This window comes from Apodemus sylvaticus, chromosome 5, assembly GCF_947179515.1.
Source record: "Apodemus sylvaticus chromosome 5, mApoSyl1.1, whole genome shotgun sequence".
NCBI lineage: Eukaryota > Metazoa > Chordata > Mammalia > Rodentia > Muridae > Apodemus > Apodemus sylvaticus.
The window spans coordinates 92,120,016-92,144,895 of record NC_067476.1 but is presented as its reverse complement, the minus strand read 5'-3'; the positions used below and the strand labels follow the sequence as shown (position 1 = coordinate 92,144,895).

Genomic DNA, 24,880 nt, shown 5'->3' with positions numbered 1-24,880 from the left:
GAAGTTACAGCACAATGAAATACAACAGCAGCTAAACTGCATGGGGGTGTCAGTAGTCACAACTAGATATGATCAAGCACATTAGAGCACTCAGAGAAATGACACAGTGAATTCAGAACTCTGAATAAATATGCTAGTAAGGAGTTTGGAGGAAACAAATACATGCATACGTATACATTTTTAAATTAGACAAGGCTGTAACAAGGACCGAAGGAGAGAACAGAACATCTGTGAACAGCAGAGAATAGAGCAGGTACTTTTCTTCCCAAGGAGCCACAAAGTGCCTTCAGGTTTCTAGCAACATTGGTTCCTACACACCAGGCACACAATATGTCTTCTTTTACAGCAGAAAACAACAAGGACTACTTAAAACTTTCTGATCATATACTTCTTCCTCGGGCAGCGCCTGCCCCCACAGAAAAAAGGCTGAGCAAACATCACCAGACAGCTTGACGGACACACTGATAGCAGTGCCATTAGTCACAGACCCCACTGAGCTGCAGCTGTAATTCACACAAAATATCACTTGTGTTTCAAAGTTAAAACCTGTTTTATTTTTAAGTAACTTTAAAGCCCTGAAAATAAAGGCTGTTCTCACAAAATATGTATCAACACTAAAAACCGACTCTAGAAAAAGAACCAGTATAACAACACAAATATAAAAGTCCCAGATGAGATATGCCTTTTGTTTAAAAGAGGATTTAACAATTTATAGTTATAAGGAACCAAGTTTGCTAATGGATACATAAATTCCTTTTGTCTGATTTTCTGATAGAGTACAGTAAAAACGACAGAGGTGGCAGCCGGCTAGGCTGACCCAGCCTGAAGCTGAGGCGGCAGAGGACCACACACCATGAAATGTAAACAGAGGGGCAAATCCTAGATGCCAGACTGGAAAAGAAGCAGGAGAGCTTCTTTCCAAACAGAGGTAGGGAAAGCTGGAAAAAGAAACTCAGAGAATTTTGAGAGGGGGTGGGGAGAAAGAACAGAGCAACCAATTATTCCTTAACAGCCACGGGACTGCTGTAGAACACTGGGTAAATTCAATTTTTCAGGGTTCATTTTTTAAACAATTCTCATTTTTTCTGAGTAACAATTTATACCAAGGCAAGTAACTTCTTTCCCCTGCCCACCATCAAATATAAATAAATAGATAGATAGATAAATAAATGAACAAACTTCCCTTCAATAACTGAATTATATCTCCCATTAACAATTAAAACAGCAAATATAACATCATCTGTCAGTATTATCTTCCATACAGACAAAAAAAAAACAGCTCTGCATGGTTGGCATGGCAACGTTAGTTAGCTTAATGAATTTGAAGACAGGCAGCATTCAGATGAAAAAAAAAAAAAAACAGCATTCTACACACCAAGAACTATTCTGATTTATAGTTTTAAACTTCTAAAAAATATCACCCAAAGTCTTGATATAGTCACATATTTATTTTTATCTTGGCATTTTATTCACAAAGAACACTTTGTTATAGATGAATCAAGCAAACAGAATCTGCAATTGACTTCTGATGTAAAAAGAATTTGAATTTGCAGATATACACAACTAATCAATTTTCTTATAATCACATCCATCTGCAATTATTGGTCCTATTAGTAATATAACTGGGCATTAAGTTTAACCATAAGGACAAAATTATAATTTTGTCCTTTAAATTAAATTTAAAACCTTGTCCTATAATTTAAATATCTGTCTCAATTCCTAAAAGTAGATTTTAACAATGAAGCATCACCATTCCAAACATAAAACTTCAGCAAAGACAAATTTACACTCACATTTCATTCATTCAGTCTCTCCACCCTTCTCCTCAGCAGGCCACCCCAACCCACACTGGCTTGCTTGTCAGCCTGTTTGTTGGAGCTCTTGACTAAGGCCTGCACACACTGCAAGCATTCTATTACTGAAATACACCCCCAGTACCAGTACTTTAAAAATTTCTGATATATGCTCCTACATACGAATGCACTAAAGTTGAAATGAGGACTAAAAGTATTCAACTTGTAGTTCAGTGTTAGCTTAACATAAAGTTCTGTGGGTTCAATTCTTAGGGTCTAATATTTTAATTTTAAAAATAGTAATAACCAAAAGATGACAGAAGATCTGGGAATATAACTGAATGGTAGAGCAATTGCATGGCATGCATAGGGCACAGAGATTCACACACACACACACACACACACACCATCCCCCCAACTTAGAAGAAAAAATATTTAATAAAAAACTTATGATATGAAAAGCTTAATGCTAAATCTAATAATGGATAAAAATAATCCATGTTTTAAATGATTAAAAATAAAAAAAGTAAAGGCATGCAAAATATATACATACTTAGGCAGAGTATATAACAAAGTTACTAACAGTGATGCAAATTGCAAAGATTCATAAAAAAGAATTTCTAACGATTAAGGGAGATTCCTGACGACGTATGCTTCATAAACAGACAGTGTTGATCCTAGAAGTGTTAGATTATTGAAAGAAAATCTCGGTGTCAGGTGTAAGAGGCCTTCAAACTTATACAGATTATACCCACCAAAGTGGGATGCAAAGATCCTAATGCTGAAGACACCACACACCTTGGTTGCAGAATCCCAAGAAAGCATACTGGAACCCAAGAGAAAGTGTCCTCCCTACTGGCTAGACTTCACAATGCTGCAAGTTGCTATGCAAGCAACTGGGGGCAAAAAGACAGCAATGGCTTTCCCAAGTGCCAGACCTTATATGACATATTACTAACTTGCCAGGCCAGGAAGTGCTTACTAATTTGACAGTAACACAACTGTTTTTGAATGGATCTGTGGCCTGCTCCGTAAGAGAGAGGTGTGCACCTAGTGAAGACTTCTGCCTTATTAATTAGACATGTTGTCATACTGCCTTGTAAATATTTATGTTTACACCCATATGTGAGTCGTGACTTCAGCCTTCATTAAAAAAAAAAGGTTTCTCTTTGCAGCTCACAGCAGTTAAGGCAGAGACCTGTGGCTGGCCAAGGTACTCAGAACAAATGACTGAGTGCTCAGCATCAAACAAGACACTTGCATGCACAGGCAACACTGAGAAGGCTGAAAGGAATGGAAGAGTTGAACCGTAGTTAAGAGGGCTACGATATGCTGTCTTATGAGCATGGCATGGCTGTGACATGCATGGACTCAGCAGCTGTTGTTGCCTTAAAAATGCCTACACAAGACTAAACCAGTAGTCACAGATGAGGGCAGGGCCCATGGGGCCTTCCCACCCTGCCCAGGGGAGCTAACAGCAGTCAAAGGATGCCGGAGGAGAAGGAATCATTATTTCAACAACAGCAACTGGCTAGTTATTAATGCTTCAAAGGATAATATCAAACTCAAGCCCATTTGAGTGACCCTTGTTAAAACCAGTGGGTCATAAATATAAGACAAACAAAACAAAACAAAAGACTGGAAAGTAGGGTGGGGACTTGATGGGAGGGAGAGCTCGGGAGGGTGGGAAGAGAAAAGAGGACAGAGTTGAGTGTGACCAGAAAGGATTGTCACATATGAAATTGTCAAAAAGCAAATATATTGGGAAGAAAAAGCAGATCCAATAAAATCTGTTTTTTAAACATTTAAAAATAAAAACAACCATAAAACTAAAGATAAGAGCTTTGGTTACTATTTCAGAGGGCCAGAGTTCAGTTCCCAGGTTCTGAGAACCTCTTCTGGCCTAGGCACGCAGGCAAACCTACACTCACAAATGCATGCATGCCCCCCCCACACACACACACACCTTAAAAAACAAAGAAACATAAAGTAAGGAAACAAAAGGCAGTAAGTAAGGATGCATTCTCGGAATTTCTCAGGGGCATATATTCCTGGGGCTAGAAAGTATAGCCAAAGCTCTAGACAAAATTTCTTAAAACAAACAAAAGCCTACTTGTATCTTAAAAATAAAAAATGTAGGGATGGGAATATAGGTGGCTGAATGCAAGACTCCTAGCACATGTGAAGCCACGGGTGGGTTAATCCTCACCACTGTGAGAAACAGTAAATATGCTTTTTCTATTTGTGTTTGAATTAATATAAATCATTTCCCCTCTTAAAACTGATCAGTAAAACTATATTAAAAGAAGATAGGCTGTGGCTATGTCTGTGAGGTCTTAGAGAAAAAGCATATCACAGATTAAAGGAAAGCACAGGTGGGAGAAATGTCAGAGCAAGTTTAGATTGCAGAAGACAGTGTAGCGAGCGCATCAGCCAGTCAGGCTAGAATTCTAAAATTTTCATTCGGAAGATGGAGAAGAGATATGAAACCTAGGGGACTGTCATTCAGACTTTAGCAATAATCCTGCAGGGACAGAAGATTACTCACTCAGTATTATTTCTGGGTAACTTATCTGTGGCATTTTCCCCTGTGTTCCAAAGCAGGGAAGGGAACAATGAGGCTGAACTCAAAAGGTATCAAGACTACTCAGAAACAATCATAAAAAGGAAATGTTTAACAACAAGTATTCTGATTATGCCTCAGAGTCTGAGGAGACAGAAGTAGCAAGAAAAACAGAGACTGAAGAAAGGCTCTAAAATAAGGCATGTTGCCATTGGTTACTTTAGGTGTACAAGTATGGAACTGTCAGTATGCAGGTCCACGCCCCTGAACATCCACTAAAGATATACTTAGTGATAGTCTTGCAGGAAGATAAAAGGGAAGAAGATAGACACTTGATAAGTGTGTATGAAAGTAGGGAAAACAAACAAACAAAAACTCCATAAAAACAAAAATGTAGTGAGAATTTTGGTTTCTTTGAAAAATACATAAATATTATGAATGTGTTTTTGTTTTAATCCCAGGCATGAAATACAGTGCTGCTTCAGATTGTGCACAGCATCTGACTAAGATCTGCTCTAACAGGGATGTGCTTTTGCCAGCTGCAGATAGTTTCCATGACTGTATAACACTTGGAATTCTGGGGTTGGGAATTCTGGAATTCTTCAGAGGGTGTATAAATGCTAGGGTGTCAAGTGGTTGTTGGTAGTATGGGTTGTTGGTAGGCTGCTGTTGGTTGCTAATGGTTGCAGTTTATGTAGTTGTGCACTTAAAAAAGCAAGAAGAAATTATCCTGATGGCAAAAATCAAATTTGCCCCAAGGAACTTAAAGTTCCTAATCAGCAGGAAGGAGTCTAACGATAACACAGCCCCTGTCCCCTTTATCCTTTTTCTCTCTATCTAGGGCTAGGGGGTTAAGTGGGTAGAAGAAAAAAGAAGCCATCAACTAGCAAACACTAGTTAGAAGTGGTGCCCAGACAAGAGTCTAGGCAGAATGGGAAATTTGATTTCAAATAATGTAGAGGAAATGGCAGGGAACAAATGAATGCATATTTCTTTTCAAGATGCCAGCAAAAAAATGTACTGAGGTTGCTACCACTGATATATTCCACCCTACCCCCAAAACTTTGTTCCCAGAGGGGATTTTCTGTTTTTTCCTTGTTCTTCTTCCTATATTCTGTTTTGCAAAGGTTAGAAGAATGGCTGAGCAGTTGGAAAAATTCCTAGTGGAAATGAAGGGGCCTGAGAAATAAAAAATGGCTGAAGTGCTCTCTCTCTTCTGAAAGGGTTGCAGAATTGGCTGTGAAGCTGAAAAAACTATGCATGGAAGAAGAAGTGCTTGGGAGGCAGAAGCACTGGGAAAAGGAGAACAAAAAGGCTCAGTCCAGTACAAAAATTATGAGCCATTTCAGACAAGAGCAGCCGAGAGTTACCAGGTTATAGAAAAAGTTTAAATCAGTCTATATAAGGATGTGTTAACATCAAAATGGAAGGCTACAAAAATTTTGCACCAGGGATGAAGATTTGTTTGTATTTCCAAAGGAAATGAAAAGCTGTAGATCCCATTAAAACTGATAAAGATTAGAAATGAGCAGGAGAGGTGTCCTGAAAACCCTGGCCACTGATCCAAAAAGCACTTATTTAACTGAAAATGTGTTTGTGTATAATTTTCTATTAAACATAGCACAAGTAATGGCTTAAAACACAAAAGGGGGAAATGTAGTGAGAATTTTGGTTTCTTTGAAAAACAAAGAAATATGGGACTATGTTTTCATTTTAACCCAGGTGTTAGATACGGGGCTGATTCAGACTGTCCATGGTAGCTGACTATGATTTGCCTCCTGCTCTAGCTGGGGTCTGATTATTGCCAGCTGCAGATAGTTTCTGTGATTGTGTAATGCTTAGAATTCTGGGGGACTCTTCAGAGGATATATAAATGCTAAGGTCCCAAGAAGTTGTTGTTGTTGGTGGTGGTGGTGGTGGTGGTGATGGTGACAGTGGTATGGGTTATTCTCTGGCTGCTGTTGGTTGCTGATAGTTTTGGTTTGTTAAGTATTAGTACACAAAAAAGGAACAACAACAAGAAGAAATTAGATATCCTAACAGCAAAGATCAAACTTGTCCCAAGGAACTCAACACCCCTAATCAGCAAGAAGTACAAGTAACAATTGAAAGCAAGTAACAATAATATAGCTCCATTTCCTTTGTATACTTTGTTCTCTCCTATGGAAGAAAAGGGGTGAAGAAGGGTAGAAGAAAGAAGAACCCACAAAGTAGCCAATGTCTGGCTACATAAAAAAGCGAGTTCAGCAGTCTTACATGGGGGAGGAAGGCAGACTTTGTAGGAGATGTGAAGTATATATGCATGCATTTGGTTTTCGTTACCTGCAGATTTTTCTTTTGAACCCATTCCTTGTGCTTTACTTCAGCAATTATCTTTCTTTTTTCACGTTCTTCCATTTCTTTTCTTTTTTCTATCTGCTGATTTAATTCCTGTGAGATTTTAAACAAAGAGCAACACTTAGAAGAAATATCCAAATAACATAATTATAAAAACACTGAGGCTAGCTTAGATATAAATATATCTTCTTATAGGACATGTATCACTAGTGACATTATTCAAGTAAATCTGGTATTAATGAAAGCATTGGTACAACATTTAAGTCATTCTACAGGAATACTAATAATTGATTGGCAGCAAAACACTAGTTTCTTAGACTAAGTTTCAGCAAAATTATCTGCATTGAAATCAGCTTCTTTCCCACACATAAATTTTAACATCACTGTGAGGTACTGGCAGTAGCTCAAGAGAATTGTAACTTTCTTTTTTACAGTTATTTTTTAAAAAAATAAACCCTTCTAGATTCTTAATGAAAATAAAGGATAAGAGTGAAATTAGCCTTACATTTTTAGTTCATAGATAAACTTTTTTTCCTTAGAGAAAAAAAAAAAAGAACCTGATGTTTTCTTCACTGATTTTACAGATGCTGGAATACAAAACAAAACCATGTTCAGATCCCATATTACTTAACTGCCTTGCTGTCACCAGAATCAACAAGTCTGGTTGTTTTCTTGGGAGAAGGAATGAAGAAGGTAAGGCTAATAAAACACAAGGTGAATGCCACATAACTTGTTACTCATCAGTAAAACCCAAGTACTGTTGAGAAAACTGTTCAAACTAGACTTCTCTAGGATTCTACGATCTCAGCCGAACATTTCTTTAGGTGCTGAGAAGCACCTAAAGCACCTAAAGAAATGTTCAACATTTCTTTCCCTTAGTCATCAGGGAAAACAACCCTGAGATTTCACCTCACACCAGTCAGAAAGGCTAAGATCAAAAACTCAGGAGAAAACAGGTGCTGGTGAGGATGTGGAGAAAGAGGAACACTCCTCCACTGCTGGTGGGGTTGCAAGCTGGTACAACCACTCTGGAAATCAGTTTGGTGGTTCCTCAAAAAACTGCGCATTATACTACCGGAGGACCCTGCTATACCACTCCTGGGCATATACCCAGAGGACTCCCCAGCATGTAATAATGACACATGCTCCACTATGTTCATAGCAGCCCTATTTATAATAGCCAGAAGCTGGAAAAAATCCAGATATCCCTTAACGGAGGAATGGATACAGAAAATGTGGTATATTTACACTATGGAATACTACTCATTAAAAAAAATTGCTATTAAAAACAATGAATTCATGAAATTCTTAGGCAAGTGGATGGAACTGGAGAATGTCATCCTGAGTGAGGCGACCCAATCACAAAAGAACACACATGGTATGCACTCACTGATAAGTGGATATTAGCCCAGAAGTTTGAAATACCCAAGAAACAATTCACATATCAAATGATGCCCAAGCAGAAGGAAGAAGAGGCCCTTGGTCCTGGAAAGGCTCAGTGCAGCAGTGTAGGGGAATACCAGGACAGGGAAACAGGAAGGAGGTGATTGGGGAACAAGAGGAGGAAAAAAGGTTTATGGGACTTTTAAGGAGGGGGGATCCAGGAAAGGGGATATCACTTGAAATGAAAATAAAGAATATATTGAATAATAAATAAAATCTTAAAAAATAAAATAAAAGGATTCTACAATCAATCACTGCTGACTACCTGTCTTCTCTCTCCTTAGTTATTAATAATCAGATACAAATTTCCTATGTTCCATTGGTCTACTTTCTTACTCATCCTTCCCTTCCCCTAAACCTACCTATTTGAGCAGACTAGCAAATAAAGACAGTTTTCTCTCAGTATAATTCCAATACCTTAAATGAAATAAAACTTACACACGAACAAACTTTTTTCACTTCAGAACAAATCACAGGCTGGCGGTTTTACATGAGTGCTTGTCTAAATTCTACTGGGTAAAAGACAGCTGTCTCTTTCACTCAGAAACTCAACTTTACAAACACTTTACAAACTCAACTTGTAAATACCCTCTAAAAGCAAATTTTGATCTTAGTATTATTAAGACTTCTTTACTAACTAGCTATTATTCCTTGATTACTTATATAATACACTTTTAAAGAATTGCTATATAGCTAATATGAGCTGGGTAGTTGTGTGTTTGTCTGTGTGCCTACATGTGCAATGCTCACATAATGCATTCGTGTGAAGTGTGGGTACATGGATGCCACTGACAACATTCAGGAATCGGTTTACTCCTTCCACTGTGGGATCTGCGACTCAGGCTTGTAGGCCAGCACCGTTAGCCACTGAGACAGTTCACAGGACTTAGCTTGTATCTTGTGCTTTGAGAACTGGGTCCCACTGGAACCTAGGGCTCAGTACTAACCCCAGCACTGCATTAATAAGCACTGATTTATGAAATGTTTATATAACTATCAGATTTATATGTAGAGACTTATCTACATATATGTATTTGTATGCATGTACACAGGGTGTGTATACAGATATATTTTTCTTTTTTTCAGACACAACTCCATATAATCCTCCCCATTTAACAGGTGCCCAACAATTTCCTAGTCAGTCTTCCTCAGAATAGTTTTCAAGCCATTAATCATTTTCATCATTCTTTGTCAATGAGAACTCTAAATCACCCCTTTGCCATGAATTCTCACTTCACAGTATTCAAATTAGGAGGGTTTTCTCAAAAAGAGGAGGAAACTAGTATCACACTTGCCCTCTAAAGCCATGTTCTCAGAGTTAGAAGCAGTTTTACAGTTTAAATGTACATTAGGTATGAGTGATCATACTTATGTCCTTTGAAAGGTTCTTCAAATAATCAACAATTGCAAAGAGTGTTACTCAGATCTTAGACTCTGCTTTATGGTTGCCAATTAGCAATTAGTCTAAGGGCTAAAGAAGATTCAATAACACACAGAAAATGCTAACACTGACCTAAAGTAGTGGTCCAGTTCCAGAGGATCTTTTTAAATAATTTTCCCACCCATCCAAAATACCCATCACATTCTAAAAACACGAATCTTTTCTAAGCCTGGCACTCACTCCATCTGTTCATCACCAATGTAGGCCTCTTCCAGGGCAGGAGTTTTCACTCAAAAGCTCTACATGGACTGCTGGTATACCACTAAAGTTCAAATGTCACTATTTTTCCATCAAGTACACACTTTACGGTAAGAATAAAATCAGCATGAATATGTATTTCAATATATTATAACTACATGCAAAGAAGTTTTAGCTACTGAAGGTAACAGTTAAAAATAAAACAAAAAAAAAGCTCTGGCTACTCTATATCCCACCTGATTGCTTTATCCAAAGCTAATAAATCAGTTAAATGGCCAAAGGTAATGTGGTAAGGAAAAAGAATGGAAAACCACCTGGTTTATTAAAAAATAGATATTTTACAAGTTTGAACTCATATTCACATATAAAGTTAACTAGTGGAACTAAAGAAACAGACAGAATGAGTCTAGACAGATGGCTCAGCTGTTGAAAGCATGTTCTTGCAGAGAACCCAAGTTCAGTGCCTGGCACTGTCATTAGGTGGAGCATAACCTCCTCTAACTAGAGCTCCAGGGAGTCCAGTGCCCTCTACAGACTCCAAAGGCATCTGCATACATATAAACACGGACACACACACACACACACACACACACACACACTCACTCACTAAAAATAACCCTAAAAAGTGGCCATAGAGAATCTAGATAGGAATTATTCAAATTATTTAAAATGTAAAAAAATACAAACAACCTGTGGAGTCCAATGTGCTGGCTTTTATGATACTGACATTCAAAAATATTTAAATTTTATAAGTGGGTAATTTTAATGACCTAATATAATTATAACTCTAACAGAAATATCTAAAATGAATATGTCTGTTGATGGAATCAGACACTAAGTAATGAATGAGGCTAATCTTTTTAATGATCCAACTTACCATATAAATCTTTTTGAAATTTTAAAAGAAGAAAATGTCAGAGATTTGAGAAAAGACTAGTGAGAGAAGAAAGAGGAGAATAGGGTAGTGGGAAGGATAGGGTTAAAGTACAGTATATACTCGAACAAAAATCTCATGACAAAACTCATCACTCTACAACAAACATGCACTAATTAAATAATTGAATAGTTAAGCCAAGTGTGGTAATCTACAACTGAAACCCTAGCATTCAGAAGGCTGAAGCAGGATAAACACTGAGGTCGGGGTCAGTCAGGATGACACAGCAAGTTCAAGGATACTCTGGGATATATATACATTTAAAAAACTAGACTAACTCAAACTGTCAAAAAAGTAAATAAATTTTAAGGCTGACTCACTTATTTCTAAAATACATCTTGATATTGTGAAGAAAGGCATTTATATTGGAAAACATTTTTAGTCCTAACTTTTCCACTAACTGAAACTTTAACGAATTACTTCTCTGACTTCCTGATTTTAGCTTTGAGAGGAATCTGAGATGCACTATTCCTGTGGTTTAAGGAAAAAAAATCTGGGAGAGAGAGCACTGTAAGCACTTGAGTCTTCTTTCAGAGGTTCTGAGTTAAGTAAGATGGTTCACAACCATCTGTAATGGGATCTAATTCCCTCTTCCAGTGTGCATGAAGACAGAGCACTCACATATAAAAAAATACATCAACAAATTATTTTTAAAATCTGTGCTTCTTGTGATATAGATTATAAAAGCAAAGAGGAAATGCAATAAAGAAAGCAGAAAATGAAACAAAATGAAAAGCATGACAAATGTACTGATTACTCAAAATAAGCTGGCAAAAAGCTAAATGGTCAGTCACCCTACATGTTGATAGCCCTGGCATGACTGCTACATACCAATCAGACAAAAGCTGGACAAATGTGGCACATACTGTTAATCCCAGCACTTGGGAGGAAGAGGCAGGTGGATCTCTATACATTCAAGAGATGGCTGGTCTACAGAGTAAGTTCTAGGACAGCCAAAACTACAGAGAAAACCTGTCTCAAACAACAACAACAAAACAAAAAACAAAAAAGCAAAATTTTAAAAAATCAGACAAAAATACTGCATTATTGGATTATTAAAAATAAATAATCCAAAACATGGAAAGGATTTAATCCTTACAAATAATTATATCCTTCTGTATGTTTGATATTTGTGGCATGGATTTTATATTGTGATAATTTGTTCTCAAAACAGCTTTTCCTAGTAATTATCAGCTTTCACACCCAATAATATCCAACTTGTATTGAGTGTTTTCTATATATCCAGCCATAAGCCAACAGCATGCTCTCTCCCTTTCATCAAAGCACAGAAGAATCTGCTCAAAGCCTGAAGTTTGGAAAATAGAAAGTATGGCTCAAATGCATGTCATTAACAAATCTATTGCTAATGTCTGGCTTGTGGATGAAGAAACCATGGCTATGTAAGAATGTAAACAGCTTTCCCACACTACCATTTCAGCCTTGTTCTATACGACTCCACAAACCAGGCACTCTTACTACTTTTCTCTAATTTAAGAAGCTTCTTCTGTATATACTGAGGAAAAGGATTTCAAGTAACTCCTTTTGTCTTAACAAGTGACTTGTAGGGAGGGTCCAGACAAAGCCATAAATACCCCAGTGGCCTCTCTGGATTACTACAAGGTAGTAAATCAGACTGTGAATCTAGTATCAATTCAATGGGTTAAAAACAATCAAAACCTAAATACAGTACCAGCTATTGCCAAAACTGAGGCACTTCAAATACATATGTATATACATATTCATATTCTGCATAATAAAACGAATAGACTTGTTACTATGCATAAGTATTTATTTTATAAATATATATATTCTTTATTTACATTTCAAATGTTGCCCCCTTTACTGACCCCCCCTGAAAATCCCATAAACCATCTCCTCTCCCCCCTATTCCTCCAGCTTCCCTGTCTTGGTATTCTACACTGCAGCATCGAGCCTTTCCAGGACCAAGGGCTTCTCCTCCCTTTGGTGTCTAACAAGGCTATCTTCTGCTGCCTATGTGTTGGGAGACATGGTTAACTCCATGTGTACTCTTTGGTTGATGGTTTTGTCCCTGGACGTTCTGGGAGTACTGGGTGACTCATATTGTTCTTCCTCCTATGGCACTGCAAACCCCTTCAGCTCCTTGGGTCCTTTCTCTAGCTCCTCCATTGGGGACCCTGTACTCAGTTCAATGACTGGCTGAGAGTGACTCCCTCTGTATTTGTCATGCACTAGCGGAATCTCCCAGGTAACAGCTATATCCGGCTCAGATCAGCAAGCACTTGTGGGCATCAATAATAGTGTCTGGGTTTTGGAACTATAAATGGGATGGATCCCTAGGTGGGGTAGTCTCTGGATGGTCTTTCCCTCATACTCTGCTCTACCCTTTGTCTCTACCTCCTTCTGTGGGTATTTTGTCCCCCCTTCTACAAAGGACCAGAGTATCCATACTTTGTTCTTCCTCCTCCTTGGGCATCTTTTGATATGTGAAATGTGTATTGGGTATTCCAAGCTTCTGGGCTAATATCCACTTACCGTGTGTGCTCTTTTGTGATTAGGTTACCTCACTCAGGATATTTTCCAATTCCAATCATTTGAATAAGAATTTGATGAATTGTTTTTAATAGCTGTTATTCCATTGCTTAAATATAGCATATTTTCTGAATCCATTCCTCCATTGAGGGACATCTGGGTTCTTTCCAGCTTCTGGTTATTATAAATAAGGCTGCTAGGAACATAGCGGAACATGTGTCCTTATTACATGCTGGAGAATCCTCTGGATACATGACCAAGAGAGATATAAAAGGATCCTCTGGTAGCATCATGCCTGGTTTTCTGAGGAACTGCCAGACTGATTTCCAGAGTGGTTGTACCAGCTTGCAATCCCACCAGCAGTAAAAGAGTGTTCCTCTTTCTCCACATCCTTGCCAATACCTGCTGTCTCCTGAGTTTTTGATCTTAGCCCTTCTGACTGGTTTGAGGTAAACTCTCAGGGTTGTTTTGATTTGGATTTCCCTGATGACTAAGGATGTTGAACATTTCTTTAGGTGCTTCTCAGCTATTTGATATTCCTCAGGTGAAAATTCTTTGTTTAGTTCTGTACCCCATTTTTTAATAGGATTATTTGGCTCTCTGAAGTCTAACTTATTGAGTTCTTTGTATATATTGGATATTAGCCCTCTGTCAGATGTAGAGTTGGTAAAGATCTTTTCCCAATTTGTTGGTTGCCATTTTGTCCTACTGACAGTGTCTTTGCCTTACAAAAACTTTGTAATTTTATGAGGTCCCATTTGTCAATTCTTGATCTTTGAGCATAAGCTATTGGTGTTCTATTCAGGAAAATTTCCCCTGTGCCCATATATTCAAGGCTCTTCCCCAGTTTCTTTCTTATTAGTTTCAGTGTGTCTGGTTTTATGTGGAGGTCCTTGATCCACTTGGACTTGAGATTAGTACAAGGAGATAAGAATGGATCAATTTGCATTCTTCTGCCTACTAGCTAGCCATCAGTTGAGCCAGCACCATTTGTTGAAAATGCTGTCTTTTTTCCACTGGATGGTTTTAGCTCCTTTGTCAAAAATCAAGTGACCATTGGTATGTGGGTTCATTTCTGGGTCTTCAATTCTATACCATTGATCTACCTGTCTGTCACTGTACCAATACCATGCAGTTTTTAACACTATTGCTCTGTAGTACTGCTTGAGGTCTGGGATAATGATTTTACTGTTGAGAATAGTTTTACCTGTCCTGGGTTTTTTGTTATTCCAGATGAATTTGAGAATTGCTCTTTCTAACTCTATGAAGAATTGAGTTGGGATTTTGATGGGGATTGCATTGAATCTGTAAATTGCTTTTGGCAAGATGGCCATTTTTACTATATTATTCCTGCCAATCCATGAGCACGGGAGATCTATCCATCTTCTGAGGTCTTCTTCAATTTCTTTCTTCAGAGACTTGAAGTTCTTGTCATACAGATCTTTCACTTGTTTGGTTAGAATCACACCAAGATACTTTATATTGTTTGTGACTATTGTGAAGGGTGTCATTTCCCTAATTTCTTTCTCAACCTGATTATCCTTTGAGTATAGGAAGGCTACAGATTTGTTTGAATTAGTTTTATATTCGGTCACTTTGCTGAAGTTGTTTATCAGCTGTAGGAGTTATATGATGGAGTCTTTTGGATCGCATAAGTATACTGTCATATCATCTGCAAATAGTGATAATTTGACTTCTTCCTTTCCAATTTGTATCCCTTTGACCTTTTGTTGTCTAATTGCTCTAGCTAGAACTTCAAGTACTATATTAAATTGATAGGGAAAGAGTGCACAGCCTTGTCTTGTCCCCCATTTTAGTGGGATTACTTCAAGTTTCTCTTCATTTAGTTTGATGTTGCCTACTGGTTTGCTGTATATTGCTTTTACTATGTTTCAGTATGGGCCTTGAATTTATGATCTGTTCAAGACTTTTAACATGAAAGGATGCTGAATTTTGTCAAATGCTTTTTCAGCATCTAATGAAATGACGATGTGCTTTTTTTTTCCTTTGAGTTTGTTTATGTAGTGGATTACATTGATGGATATTGACCCATCCCTGCATCCCTGGAATGAAGCCTACTTGATCATGGTGAATGATCGTTTTGATGTGTTCTTGGATTCGGTTGGCAAGAATTTTATTGAGCATTTTTGCATCCATATTCATAAGGAAGTTTGGTCTGAAGTTATCTTCTTTGTTGGATCTTTGTGTGGCTTTGGTATCAGTGTAATTAAGGCTTCATAGAACTCACTGGGTAGTGTTCCTTTGGTTTCTATTTTGTGGAATAGTTTGAAGAGCAAACTATTGGTGTTAGGTCTTCTTTGAAGGTCTGATAGAATTCTTCACTAAAACCAACTGGTCCGGTGATTTTTTTGGTTGGGAGACTTTCAGTGACCACTTCTATTTCTTTAGGGGTTATGGGACCTTTTAAATGGTCTATCTGATCCTGATTTAACTTGGGTATTTGGTATCTGCCTAGGAAATTGCCTATTTCATCCAGATTTTCCAGTTGTGTTGATTGTAGGCTTTTGTAGTAGGATCTGATAATTTTTTGAATTTCCTCAGTTTGTTCTTATAGCTTCCTTTTCATTTCTGATTTTGTTAATTTGGATACTGTCTCTGTGCCCTCTAGTTAGTCTGGCTAAGGGTTTATCTATCTTATTGATTTTTCCCAAAGAACCAGCTCCTGGTTTGCTTGATTCTTTGTATGGTTCTTTTTGTTTCAGCTTGGTTGATTTCAGCCCTGATTTTGATGATTTCCTGCCTTCTACTCCTCTTGGGTGTATTAGCTTGTTTCTGTTCTAAAGCTTTCAGGTGTGCTGTTAAGCTGCTAGTATATGCTCTCTCCAGTTTCTTTTTGGAGGCACTCAGAGCTATGAGTTTTCCTCTTAGCACTGCTTTCATTGTGTCCCATAAATTTGGGTATGTTGTGACTTCATTTTTATTAATTTCTAAAAAGTCTTTCATTTTTTTCCTTATTTCTTCCTTGACCAAGGCATTGAGTAGAGCACTGTTCAGCTTCCATATGTATGTGGGCTTTCTGTTGTTTTTGTCACTATGGAAGACCACCCTTACTCCATAGTGATCTGATAGGAGGCATGGGATTAGTTCGCTCTTATATCTGTTGAGGTCTGGTTTTTTGACCAATTATATGGTGGATTTTGGAGAAGGTACCATGAGGTGCAATGTATACTTTGAGCTTTAGTAGTTTCTTTTTCAAATGAGGGACCCTTGCATTTGGAGCATAGATGTTCAGAATTGACAGTTCTTGGTAAATTTTTCCTCTGATGAGTATGAAGTGTCCTTCCATGTTATTTTTGATGACTTTTGGTTGAAAGTCAATTTTATCTGATATTAGAATGGCTACTCCAGCTTGTTTCCTGGGACCATTTGCTTGGAAAATTTTTTCCAGCCTTTTACTCTGAGGTAGTGTTTGTCTTTGACACTGGTCCTGTTTACAGTATCCAGTCTGTTAGTCTATGTCTTTTTATTGGGGAATTGAGTCCATTGATGTTAAGAGATATTAAGGAATAGTGATTGTTGCTTCCTGTTATTTTTATGTTTGTGTGGTTATCTTCTTTTGGGTTTGTTGAAAGATTACTTTTTCTATGGTGTAGTTTCCTTCCTTATATTGGTGTTTTCTATATATTATCTTTTGTAGGGCTGGATTTGTGGAAATATATTGTGCAAATTTGGTTTTATCATGGAATATCTCGGTTTCTCCATCTATGGTGATTGAGAGTTTTACTGGGTATAGTAGTCTTGGCTGGCATTTGTGTTTTCTTAGAGTCCGCCGCATGAAATCTGCCCAGGATCTTCTTGCTTTCATGGTCTCTGGTGAGAAGTCTGGTGTAATTCTGATAGGTCTTCCTTTATGTTACTTGGCCTTTTTCCCTTACTCCTTTTAATATTCTTTCTTTCTTTGATATATTTGGTGACTTGATTAATATGTGACAGGAGGTACATATTAATTCTGGTCCAATCTGTTTGGAGTTTTGTAGGCTTCTTGTATGTTCACAGACATCTCTCTCTTCAGGTTAGGGAAGTTTTCTTTTATAATTTTGTTGAAGATATTTAACTGGCACTTTAAGCTGTAAATCTTCACTCTCTTCTATACTTATAATCCTTAGGTTTGGTCTTCTCATTGTGTCCTGGCTTTCCTGGATGTTTTCGGTTGCAAGCGTTTTGCATTTTCTTTGACTGTTGAGTCAATGCTTTCTATGGTTATCTTCAGCACCTGACATTCTTTCTTCTATCTCTTATATTCGGTTGTTGATGTTTGCATCTATGACTCCTGATTTCTTGTCAAGGTTTTCTATCTCTAGAGTTGTCTCCCTTTATGATTTCTTAGCTGTTTATACTTCCATCTTTAGATCCCGGATGGTTTTGTTCAGTTCCTTCACTTGTTTGTGTTTTCCTGTAATTCTTTAAGGGGTTTTTGTGTTTCCTCTTTATGAACTTCTGTCTGTTGACCCATGTTCTCCTGTATTTCTTAAAGCGATTTTTATTTCCTTTTTAAGGGCTTTTGTTGACTAGTTCTCCTTTACTTCTTTAAAGGAGTCATTTATGTACTTCTTGAAATCCTCTATCAGCATCATGAGATGTGATTTAAAATCCAGATCTTGCCTTTCTGGTGTGTTGGGGTATCCAGGACTTGCTGTTGTGGCAAAATTTGGTTCAGATGGTGCCATATTGCCTTGGTTTCTGTTGGTAATGTTCTTGCGTTTGCCTTTTCCATCTGATTATCTCTGGTGTTAGCTGGTGTTGCTGTCTTTGACTGTGGTTTATCTGTCATGCAAGCCTGTGTATCTGTGGCTCCTGATAGACCCATTCTCCCTGTGTACACAGATATGTAGGTAGTCCTGAGAGACACGCTCTCTTGTGGTTGTATTTGGGTATATAGCTCTATGGCCCTGATCAATTCTGGGTGCAGGCAGAAACTAGAAGACTCCTTTCCTAGGCTGCTCCCAGGCTCTTGTGTCCTCAGGATTTCTGGCTGTTTCCTCTGAGAAGCAGGGGCAGTCCTATCTGTGCTGTCTGGCCTCTCTGCACTCCTGAGAGGTTAGTTACTTCCTTGCATCACTTGGATATGGTGCTCAGTGGCAGAGGGTGGTCCCAAGCTGGAGACTCAAACTGGAAGGCTTCCGCCAGAGGGTTCCTGGCGTGATCCTCTGAGCAGCAGGGGTGGTTCTACCTGTGCAGGTCGGTCTCTCCACATTCCTGGGTGGTTAAGCTGCCTCCCTGCACCACTTGGGTATGGAGCACTGTCACAGAAGTATTTCTACTGACTACTTTTATTTTAACTCTATGGGATGACCTTGAACTTCTGATCCTTCCAATTCTACCTCCCAAATACTGGAAATGCAGTTGAGACAGGCATGTATCATCACACCTATCAGGTTTATGTCATTCTGGAAAAGGACCCCTGGCCTTCATCGATAGTAGATAAGTATTCTACCAATTAAACTGTATCTTCAGCCCTGAACAAATATTTTAATATATTGAGCCAATAAGTATATGTTAGTAACTGTGTTTGTCTAGCATGTAGAGGGTCCTAGATTTGATTCCCAATACTGGGGTGGGGGGCAGGGTAGGGAGGGCGGCGTTGCTAGGTTAATAAGATAAGACTCTAGTCTGGGTCTCAAAATACAAGTTAATATGCAAAATAAATTTAAAAAACATTAAGATGATCATGATGGCAATGATACAAATAATACCAATAAAACCAAAATCAGTCATTTTCATGCTTTTTTTCATTTAATCTTTATAAAAATCCAGTGACACATACAATTTCAACTCTCTTGTATAGATGGACAAACTGAAGTACAAAAGTTTGCATCACTTAGCAATGCCAACCAGCAAGTGAAAAGGCTATAACTGGGGCTCTTATTAAGCCTTCCTCATACCAACCATAAGGTCTTTTTAAAATCCTGTTAACAAGGAAGGGCTTCCCTCACACTGTACTTTTCCAGGAATTGATTTACATTCTACAATACAGAGTAGTGTGTAATAGGAAACAACTGAATGAAATGGTACCCACAACTATTTGAGTTATGCCAAGTCTCCTGACTTGTGACTTTCAACTTAGCAAAAAATCCAATACAAAAATAGTTTCAAAACTGATAAGGAAAATTTATTCTAATACTATAAAGGCTTTAGTTTCTATGAGTTTTATGCTAACATGGTTACTAAGAGATGAAAATAAAATCTCCACATAGTGAACAAATTTTGATACATATTTAATAGATTCTATATATAACATCTGGAAGCCATTTTAAAATATCAAAAAGTAATTAGAATTGGGGGGGTCTAATGCAAAATCACTTGCTAAGGATGTTCAATTCTCAGAACACAAAAATATTTTCAATGATGTGGAACTATATTAGTATCTAACAGGAGAAAATGCAGGTTATAAGAAAGTCTGATCTATTTCCTTTCAAATAAGAGATCCCTTTAGTATTCTTTGGCTATATTTGAATATGAAGATTAAAATAGAAAGGTTGGCTGGGCATGGAAGCAGAGACAGGTCGATCTCTGTGGGTCCAGGTTTCAGTGAAAAGACAGTTTAGTTTACCTCCAGAACTTTCTGCTGTAGCCGGCCACGCTCTTCTTTCTCTTTGCCAACAAACCACATCTCCCATGGCGTCAGACTGCTATCCTGTAATTTCTGTTTGTCCTGGGACTCAACTTCATAACTACTAGAAAGAGAAGGGGAACACTTATTACAGAGAACTCTTCTCACTTAGAAACATACAGCTATAAAATGAAAACAAAAATGTAATATTTCTAATAGTTTCATTTTTACAAATCCATTTGAATGACTTTACCCATCAAACTGCCTTTACTTCTAAAACCACACTATTTAACAATCCATGGGAGCATTCCAAACCAATCCATCTGCGTCAATTTCAGCATTGTTGACTTTTTTTCATTCTTTTTTTTTCTTTATGGTGAAAAAAAAAAAGTGTCTATTTAGAAGGATCCACCTGGACTGCTCAGATGGTCCCAGTCGTGCTGGCAACATCTAGAGCATCAGCATCAGGAGCCAAGAGAACATAGCCTTCTCTCCATCAGGCTTTACCAGGGTATTGACTTTGGCCACATCAATGTCAGAGTTTCTTCATGGCCTGTTTGATCTGGTGCTTGCTGGCCTTGACATCCACAATGGACACAAGGGTGTTGTTGTCCTCTATCTTCATGGCTGACTGGGTGGTCAGGGGGCATTGGATGATAGCACACTGGTCAAGCTAGTTTCTCCTGGGTGCACTTTTGAGAATATTTTGGCTGCCTTTGGAGTCACAGGGTCTTGGGCTGCTAGAAGATGGGTGACATCAGATCTTGTACTTTTTGAGGCTGTGGAAGACTTTCAACATTGCCTTCTTAGCTTTCAAGGCCTTTGCTTTGGTTCGGGTTTTGAGAGGGGCTGAAGTTTCCTTCTTCGCTTTCAGCGCCATCTTGGCAAAAGGGGCTTTTTTTTTTTAATTCTGAAAAGTCCTACTTGGACAGCTAATTACTACATGTAATCCTAACTAGACCTTTTTCTCTTCAAGGGAACATCAGAAAAAAATGCATATACATACGGAGTAAATACAAAGAAAATGTGTTATAATCAGGGATTCTGGGTAAAGGAGGAAACAAATTTGCTAAGTCCCTCAATTTTTTCTAAGTTTGAAATTGTTTTAAAATTAAAAGTTGCAAAGAAAATGATCCTTGTCTACTACTATGGCTTTTTTTTTTCTTTGTTTTCTCTAATTTTTCATGCTGGGAATTGAACCCAGGGACTGGAGCAAACTAAGTATTGTGGTTGATTGCCTTTGCCAGTTTCTTAGTGAATCTACAACTCTTCAGGCTATTGGTCTCCTGTCAGTCTCCATTCCCACCATAGGTCTTCTGTAACTCTTCTAGGCAAGGAAATCTAAGAGCAGAGCAACTTGGCTAATGGAATGTTCACAAGAAAGCTTAAAAACCAGGCTCCATAGAAAAGACTACTCAGGGTCCAAAACAGAATGCATGTGTCTGTATCATGTATGTACACATGAGTACTGTGCCAACAGAGGACAGAAAAATGTATTAGTTAGGTGCCCTGAAGCTGGGTTACAGGCAGTTGTGAACATCAGATGTGGAACTCAAATCATGTCCTCCACAACAGCAGTGTGTGTTCTTAACCACTGAGCCATCTCTACAGCCTCCTTTAGAAACAAACAAATAAACAAGCAAACACAAAACACTGTGATGCTGATGATTAAATTCAATGTTTATCTTAGATAGCATTCTACCAGATGCATCTCCCTTATTCCTAAAATCTAGTTTACTATAGACCCTAGCTCCCTATGTTTATAGTGTTCCGTCTAGCAAACAATGACCTCAATCAACTGTATTATGTAATTTTTCTCTACTTTATAGATTAAGTTTACTCATTTTCCTGCTATTATTTGTCTAGTCACACCTTTATGGGATCTGTATTCTGTATGGAAAGAGACACTGCTGACATATTATTTATACACTTCCCTCTTTTTCAGTCTTGTAGAATGACCTCATCTTGTTCTACATCAAGTTTCATTACATCAGCAATACAGCTCAGACCTTTTTTGGGTTCCAGACTTCTTTCCAATCATCCAGCTATTAAAGTTAGTGCAAAATAAATCCAATCATTGGAGCACTCATCCCAGCCTCCACCCCCCCAAAAGTTCACTTTTCTTCCAGTCCTTAGTGAAGAGTACCCACACCTAACCAGTCACCAAAACCAGACACTTCCATTTTTAACTCCACATGATCCCACATTCTACATACATATGGCCACTTGTAGGAACATATCTACAGCCTGTTTTTTTTTTTTTCAAGCCACCCTCTTCTCCAACCTTACAATAAATGGTCTTTTCCCTCTTTCAAACCACTCTTAACAGTTGTATCCAGGTTCACCCCTTAAAAGAATCCTTGTATCACCTCAAACATTCTTCAGTAAGCCTTTTACCTTTAGCATAAAATCCATACTCCTGAGTTGGCTCCTTCTTTTAGCAAATTGATCCAGACTTCATGTTTCTGGTTTGCTGAACTGCAGGTTGATAAATGTTTCATAACTCTATGCTGTCTAAAGGTTTGCCCTAAAAGTGAAATCCTGTCCTTTGTCTCCACAAAACCTAATAAATCTGCATTTTTTTTCAGATGTAGTCTTAACTAGTCCTTTGACTAAGGACTGATGTGTGCAAGCAGGCTAAAACTAGGTCCTATCAGCTTATTCAGGCTTTGAATGAGAACCAAAGAGGCCTAGTTCCTCCCTAGCAGGCTCCCTGTTGGTAAGCACTTTGGCTCCTGAGAAGTTGAGACAGAGCTTAAAAAAATTTATCTTCTCATCCCCACCTTTTCAAAGGTTCATTTTCATTTATGAGTATATATGCACTGTGTATGAGTTTATGTGCACCAAGTGCATAAGCATGCAGGTGCCAGAAGGAGACAGAGAACCTCAGATTTCTTGGAACGAGAGTCACTGGTGATTGTGAACCACCCAATGAGGAAGATACTTGGAAGTGAACCCGGGTCGTCTACAAGAGCAGTTAGCCCTCTTAAACACTGAGCTCTATCCAAGCCAAGTAGACTATCTGTATGCTAATAAAGTTTGGTTATTTGTGAAATGATTTGGACTTTCCTTTCTTGATAATGTAAGTCTTGTATATCTTATTTATGGTCCCCTCTACTTACACTAATATGTGGCAAAACAGTAAATGTTTGCTGAATGAATCAATGTAAGTAAACATTAAGATGGTGTTATTAACTAACCACCACCGCCCCCCCATGAACACTCACTATTCCATTAAATGTTCTTACTCAGATCAGTTCGTCTCTGAAAAGTATGAACATCACAGGCATCTTGATATTAAAAGCACCCACTTACAACAACCCAGCACCAGCCGGGTGGTGGCGAACACCTGTAATCCCAGCACTTGGGAGGCAGAGGCAGGGGGATTTCTGAGTTCGAGGCCAGCCTGGTCTACAGAGTGAGTTCCTGGACAGCCCCTGTCTCGAAAAAACCAAATCCAAAAAACAAACAAACAAAACAAAAAAACAAAAACAACAACCCAGCACCAACTACACATTTTTTTTTATGCTAAGTTTATTGCGCAAGAGCTCTGGAGTCGACAACGTGGTTTTTGAGGATTTTAAAGACTCCTGGCAGCAAGTTTTGTGTGTTTGTGACTGTGTACAGTAAGTTTCTAGGGAAACTGAGACTTTTAACAGTCAGTCTCAGGAAAAGGAACTAGGAATCATGGGAAATCAGTGACCATTTGTAAGAATTTGCCCAGCACCCCAGGATGCATGGCGCTGCACACAGCCTTTGAGTTTGAAAACAGTTTGAATACGGCTGTATAAGCAATAAAGCGTTCTGAATGCCATGTCTAAGGAGTCCTGACAAGGGCTGTGAGGGCCGGGCCTTGAGTTTACCTGGAGCGCCCCTGTAACTCTATTCCTTCCAAGATCTCCACCGTGGCCTCTGACTCACGGGCATCTTCGTCCAGGGCCTCTTCATCCTCCCCATCACTGTCGTCGGCGCCAAACGGGAAGCTCTGGTGGCCAAGGGGAGACAACAGGGACAGGGTGGAGTTGCTGCAGCTCAGAGGCGGCGGCGACAAGCACTCGGTCACCGCCACATCCTCCAGTCCTGGACCCCGGGAATCCACTAAGAGGTCGACGACAAAGCTCGAGGAGGGCCGGAAGCCCGGCTTGCAGCGGGCGAGGTAGCGAGTGCACCGAGCAGGAGAGGCGGCCCGCCAAGGCCCTGCCGCCTGCATCAGGCCCGCCAAGTTCAAACGGCCCGAGCAGCGCCGGCGGCGCGTTCTCCCAGAAGGCTCCGCGCGCGCCCTCCGGCCAATCAGCGCCAGCTTTAGGCCGCGTTGTCATAGCGACGCTTGTAGACAAAGCAAGCGGCTTTGTCCCGGCTGCGGAGCTTGGCTTCCTCGGTCCAGGTAGGTCTGGAAGGTTCTGGACTGACAGCGTCGGCTCGGCGTCTCCCCAGTCGTCTGCCTGGTCCTGATGCTTTCCTGAGTATTGTGTTTGCTGTGGTGTTGGCACACGACACGTGTTGGTGTCACTAAAGCAGATTCTTTAAAGGGAAAAGGCAGCCCAGTGCCATGGTTATTTCGCCTCTCTCATATAAGGTCAGGATCATAAAAAACTAGCACTCGTGATTATTTTTCGTTCTTTTTGTTTGTTTGTTTGTTTGTTTTGATTGTTTTACGTGAGGCTGCAGTCTAGGGAACTTTATCTGAGCAAAGAATCCTCTGTGGACAGTCACTGTATGGGCAGCATCTGTCAACATAATCAGTTTTATCAGGGTGTGTTAACTTTCTAGTCTTTCAAAGCGTTTGTGTCCACACTCCAGTATGTCCATACGAGATCCGTCGTTCTTTTTATAATGAAAATTCAAACTGTGATGCAATGGGCATTTTTCTAGGACCACGAGGCACTCTCCTCTTGGGGACCGAGGATCTAGCTGAAGGAAAAGATGGCAGGTATTGAACGTGGACTGTTTATTCATGCTCACAAGACTGAATACATTTGCAAACGCAGCTTTTGTCTAGTTCCTAATGTACATTAGCGTAAGAAATATCACAAGTGAAATGAGAATGACTGACAGCACACAACTTTAATGGTCAAAGATACACACAATC

The 24,880-nt window shown here is 39.0% G+C and overlaps 1 protein-coding gene across 2 annotated transcripts in view; it reads right to left on the bottom strand.

Moving 5' to 3' along the window:
• The window catches only part of Ccdc34 (coiled-coil domain containing 34), a 31,465-nt gene extending 7,423 nt beyond the window's left edge, over positions 1–24,042 (bottom strand). Inside the window, exons 1-3 of one of the 2 annotated variants that reach the window (XM_052183158.1) lie at positions 23,655–24,042; positions 19,792–19,912; positions 6,679–6,786 (exon numbers count right to left, since the gene is read on the bottom strand). In XM_052183158.1, coding sequence (XP_052039118.1) covers positions 6,679–6,786; positions 19,792–19,912; positions 23,655–24,001 — 576 coding nt within the window. In that variant the 5' untranslated portion in view covers positions 24,002–24,042. Of the gene's footprint in view, positions 1–6,678; positions 6,787–19,791; positions 19,916–23,654 lie in introns of both variants that reach the window. The other variant, XM_052183157.1, reaches the window with a different exon arrangement.
• Between the last annotated feature and the right edge of the window lie 838 nt (positions 24,043–24,880).